The following is a 1,747-nucleotide window of genomic DNA, read 5'->3' as shown; positions in this document are numbered from 1 at the left end:
GTACACTCACTACTTTACATTGTAGCAAAGTGTCATTTCTTCAGTGTTGTCACATGAAAAGATATAATAAAATATTTACAAAAATGTGAGGGGTGTACTCACTTCTGTGAGATACTGTATATAAATATTAAAAGATACACACTCTCTCTCTATGTATATATATATATATATATATATGCACACACTGTATACAGACATTGGCTGATGTAAACATGTTACAATGGTAGACACTGTAAACAGACTTTGTGGTCACAATTATGAATATGTGACTACTGATATAAACTTCTTGTATTTTATATGTACAATAAGCAGAATAATTGCAACATAAAGTTGAGGTAAGATTGCAAAGCATGAAGCTTGAGTCAAGTCCGAATCAAGACAACCCATAGCAACGCGTTATGACAACGACGTCTCAGAAAGTCTGGCTGCAGATAAAAGTAAACAATAAATGAATGAGAGATTATTACAAAAGTGTGCATCAAATAAACTGAACACGGAAGATAAAACATTTGTGCTTTGCTAGAACAGACCTCACTGGTTCTCATGCGCCACACATGCACAAGATAAATTGCATTTGCTTCAATATTTTTTAAATATATTTCTATGTAAAATATTTTAAAAAGTTAAATAATTATAAACAAATTAAAAGATTAAATTGCATTGACTTGTATGTATAATATATGTATGATTTGCATTTGCACATTCTACTTGAAATACAAAAAAAAGATAAAATTAATCACAAATTATTACCAGCCCTAGTTTAATTTTCTCAGTTGCCCAAGGGTATTTTATTTATATGTTGCTGAAAGTATTACTTGAGTATCAACGGTTAGTATCGTACCAAAGACAAAGTTTTGGTACAGATTCAGCAATAATGTACATTAACTGAATGCATATTTTAGCATCATTTTTATTTTTGTTGCATGTGAATGCTGTTTATATTTTGCTATCACATTGATCTTTGCATGTTTACTGATCTTGTCCTGCTTTTTGTCTTTCTGTTCTATTTTTATCATTGATCTGCATGCACAAGGCCTTCTGTTTCTTTTACGGAGTCCAATCCCAGCAGCTGCAAAGAAGCGATTCCATCTCCTCCTCTGGCACGTCCTTATCAACAGATTTAGAGAGCGGGCGGCTCCTCAGGGATGACATATGTTCTTCGTGTTAGCCACACACTCATATCTGTAAGGGCTGTGTGTTATTTAAAGAAATATAAACTCCTTTCCCTCATTCGCCCATCCACTGGTTACTTCCAAACCATCTGCCCAAACCCTTGACCTCAATCCAGCACCCATGTGGCTCAGAAATTTAGTACGGTTTTCAAGGAGATGAAGAACACTTTCATTTCTCATTGCACACCCTGTCTGCAGACAGATAAGAAATGGAGTGCTCTCTTGAAACTTTTATTTACTGGTAGAAGCTATTCAATTATGGCCATTCGCAGCACAATTTTAAGTGTGGACCCTCTAGATTTGATGGCCTAAATTCTGCCTTTCATGTTCTCATTTCTCCCTTAAAAGATCAGCCCGCACAGTGAGGGTAATGATCATTATAATCAGGGTTATGATAATGATCTGTTCTGCTATAGCCCACTGATTCTTGAGTACAGAGACAAAACTGGCTACAAAACAGAAAAAAGTTTGTCTAAAGAAATTGTTAGATGAATCTATAACGTTCTAGTGTCCATACAAAATATGTGCTTTTACTTGCCAATAACTCAAGATTGGTCAAGACTGTCAGATAGAAA

General features: G+C 34.7%; 1 protein-coding gene across 6 annotated transcripts in view; it reads left to right on the top strand.

The window, feature by feature from the left end:
* The window catches only part of LOC107718733 (glutamate receptor ionotropic, kainate 1-like), a 69,444-nt gene that overhangs the window by 65,640 nt on the left and 2,057 nt on the right, over window positions 1-1,747 (top strand). For 3 of the 6 annotated variants that reach the window (XM_016525944.1, XM_016525942.1, XM_016525940.1), the window contains one exon: window positions 1,034-1,184. The exons of the other annotated variants lie outside the window; for them this stretch is intronic. In XM_016525944.1, the coding sequence (XP_016381430.1) occupies window positions 1,034-1,168 (135 nt within the window). In that variant the 3' untranslated portion in view covers window positions 1,169-1,184. The remainder of the gene's footprint in view (window positions 1-1,033; window positions 1,185-1,747) is intronic. 6 annotated transcript variants of the gene reach the window in all.

This window comes from Sinocyclocheilus rhinocerous, unplaced genomic scaffold (assembly GCF_001515625.1).
Source record: "Sinocyclocheilus rhinocerous isolate Xijiao unplaced genomic scaffold, SAMN03320098_v1.1 scaffold1655, whole genome shotgun sequence".
NCBI classification, from domain to species: domain Eukaryota; kingdom Metazoa; phylum Chordata; class Actinopteri; order Cypriniformes; family Cyprinidae; genus Sinocyclocheilus; species Sinocyclocheilus rhinocerous.
The sequence above is the reverse complement of the archived record's forward strand: the minus strand, read 5'-3'. Positions and strand labels throughout refer to the sequence as shown.